This window comes from Chelon labrosus, assembly GCF_963514085.1.
Source record: "Chelon labrosus genome assembly, chromosome: 16".
NCBI classification, from domain to species: Eukaryota; Metazoa; Chordata; class Actinopteri; order Mugiliformes; family Mugilidae; genus Chelon; species Chelon labrosus.
In genome coordinates this window covers 15,671,381-15,674,396 of record NC_140349.1, presented here as the reverse complement: position 1 = coordinate 15,674,396, position 3,016 = coordinate 15,671,381, and the positions used below count along the sequence as shown (strand labels likewise).

Genomic DNA, 3,016 nt, shown 5'->3' with positions numbered 1-3,016 from the left:
CACACACACAAGTGTACAACCACTTAAAATGATGTTTATCCTCACTACAAAGTGTGTTAATGATAATTACCTAGTAACATCGTGATAATTAAAAAACATGACCACAAATGAGGAAAAAAAAGTTCAGTAATTGAAATTGTCTCATTAATTACTACTGCAGCCTGATAATGATTGACTTGGATACGGATAGTATAGATGAATATTGTCTGTCCAGAATGCACACGGGGCAGTCGATAAAGACGAAGGCTGATGAGTTTACTGATGAGTTTACTGATGAGTGCAGTTTGTCTTTGTTAGTGGCCTTGTCACCTCCCAGTGCTAATTTCTGCTGTGACTTCCAAATGAGTTCCAAGACATTTGAAACCCCTCATACTTTAACATAATAAACACACTGAGTGATGGCACACACATAAACACGCTTTTTTCTTTTTTCTTTTTTTTTTTGCAATCCAGTATATTTTTAAATTAAGGAACCGCTCAGTCAAAATTATCTTTATCTTAATTTTTATAGTGACAGCGTTATTATTGTGCAATTATTTGGTTTTGCACTAGTCGGTTTTGCCAGAGAAGGATTGTCCTCGTCGGCCACCGTATGATGTCGTGGCGTTTCCCGATGAGCACAGATTAGCTCCAGCGTGGCTATCAGCAGATAAAAGCTACTTCAAACTTGCTCCAGCCTTCATTTTTTTTTCCCTCTTACGACCACATATACTAATTGAACAGTGTTTATCTTAAGTGGGTCGAGATGAGACGCAGCGGACTTGGTAAGAAACAAACATTATAGAGATGTTTTAAGCTAATACGTAGCTTAGTTAGCCAAGTACCGTTAGCCAATGTTGTTACCAAACGTGAATGAATGCTGATTGTTTTGTGCTTTCGGCTCACGTTTATGTAACTTTCTCCCCTTTAACGCTGCATTACTGCTTGCTTTTAATGGCTGTTGATGTTTCGTGCAGGCGAAGGAGGCTCTGGGAATTATGTAGCAAGTGGCTACAGTGTGCATGAAGAGGAAAATGAACACCTACAGGAGGGACTGAGAGCTAAAGTCAACGCTTTGAAAAGTGTAAGTAAATATTGATAACAAGCTGTCTGTTTGGGTTTTTGAGATCATGTAAATAAGTTACTGTAACTAAATATTGTTATATTGCTAATCATGTATTGATACCTGATATTCACAGCTGTCCATTGACATTGGGACGGAAGTCAAATACCAAAATAAAATGCTGGACGATATGGTGAGTTTTTTTTGTGTTTGTGTGGTTTAAAACGTATTTACACTTTTTTTAATTTCTTGTGCTATGAAAAATAAAGCAGCACTAGTTGCAGGTTAGAAGGGATCTAATATTAACTGCTTTACATACTGTGTTACTGTTGCAGTTTAATGTATAGGTTATACACTCACTTGCCAGTTCATTAGATACACTAACTAACAGTCCTTCACTATATCCTAGCTTCATGAATGTTATGGTGTTCACCATTTGTTTCTAGTAACTGAGAGAGCTGTTGATTCAACTGTGTTTTCATTTTGGAGGTTGTGGTTTGCGGTATTATTTAACTGTATTGTGTACTGACACCTGTTCTTATTATTTTGACAACCCCATTTTAGTCAGAGAGGTAGGCGATGTAACAGAAACTTTCATGTTTAGCAGCACCACACACTACACCCTTCATACGATTATACAGTTGAGTGACCACCTTTCTGATGATGTATTACCTCAAATTGAACATTGCAACAGTCATGAAGGAGAATTTAGGGCAGGACTGTTATATTTGTAAATATTCGTTTTCACTAATGTACCTAATGTGAGAGCAAGTGAGTGTAAAAAGGTAATTAATCAAAGGTAACCTGACAGCCATAATAAAAACAACATTTCCCTCTGTAATGTGGCGCAGACTAAAGTAATAGCTCTTATGCTTTGAGTGTTGTGTGTTTGCCCAAACACTTTAAATCCCTCTGTTCCTCTTCAGGACACGGACTTTGACTCCACGGGCGGACTGCTTGGCGCCACCATCGGCAGAGTCAAGCAGCTGTCCAGAGGCAGTCAGACCAAACTGCTGTGCTACATGCTGCTCTTCTGCCTTTTTGTCTTCTTTGTCCTGTACTGGTTCATCAAGCTGAGGTGATAGAAGGACTCTGTCGGACTTTGCCATTCGGCGCCACATCATCCTTCTTGATCTCCGCAGTGCTGAATCATCTCTCGACTGACGTAATGATGAAGAAAGGCAGGGATGTTTTTCAGTGACTCTGCTTTCCGCAGTGTGTGCCCTGATGTCTGAGTATTATTATGAGTTGTGACTGGACTCCCAAAAAGTAAAACTGTTAAGGTTTAGAAAAGATGATTGATGATAACAGTTAACATGTGTGATGTATGTATACCTGAAGAAGACGGTGTAGTATTTGTATGTACTTTACCACTGGCCAAGTTACCTGGAGTAAGAAGACATGTCAGAACTGTTTATACTTTATTATACAACTTAATTTATAGAATTATACATTAAACACACAGTGTAGTGGATTGACTTTCAAGAATGGACATTATTTCATAGCCATGCAACAGTGAGAGTACTTCATTGTCTTAACCTCATTGTAAAAATGTTGATGTAAATAAACAAATTTTATGCAATGACTGGCGAGTATGAGTTTATGCTACTTTCTCACATACAGAATGTACTGAACATGTTTTACACGGTTGTATAAATGTATCATTTACACATGGAAACGATGAATCTGAGCTGGATATTTATTTTACACAACAAACATTTTTATTCACATTATTTTTTTTAATTAATTCTACAAAAATACCCTTAAATCTTTAAGAGATGAACGCTACGATGCCTAAACTGTACAGCTTCATTGTTCCATGTACTCGGAGCAGTTTTAGTGACGGCATACAGTATCGTTACAACAATCAAAGGCAAAATGAAAAACATCCTCATATGCTGAAGAGGTCAAACGGTTAAAATATATCAGAACTGCACTTAGGTGATCAGTTATTTTTTTTTCTTATTAGCATAC

The 3,016-nt window shown here is 37.5% G+C and overlaps 1 protein-coding gene across 1 annotated transcript; it reads left to right on the top strand.

The window, feature by feature from the left end:
* Positions 1-400: 400 nt before the first annotated feature.
* On the top strand, positions 401-2,124 carry bet1 (Bet1 golgi vesicular membrane trafficking protein; the record flags this gene model as incomplete). The annotated part of the gene is made up of 4 exons (XM_084563182.1): positions 401-764; positions 957-1,063; positions 1,179-1,235; positions 1,969-2,124. The coding sequence occupies exons 1-4, from the start codon at positions 746-748 to the stop codon at positions 2,122-2,124; spliced, it is 339 nt and encodes a 112-aa protein (XP_084419308.1). The 5' UTR covers positions 401-745.
* Between the last annotated feature and the right edge of the window lie 892 nt (positions 2,125-3,016).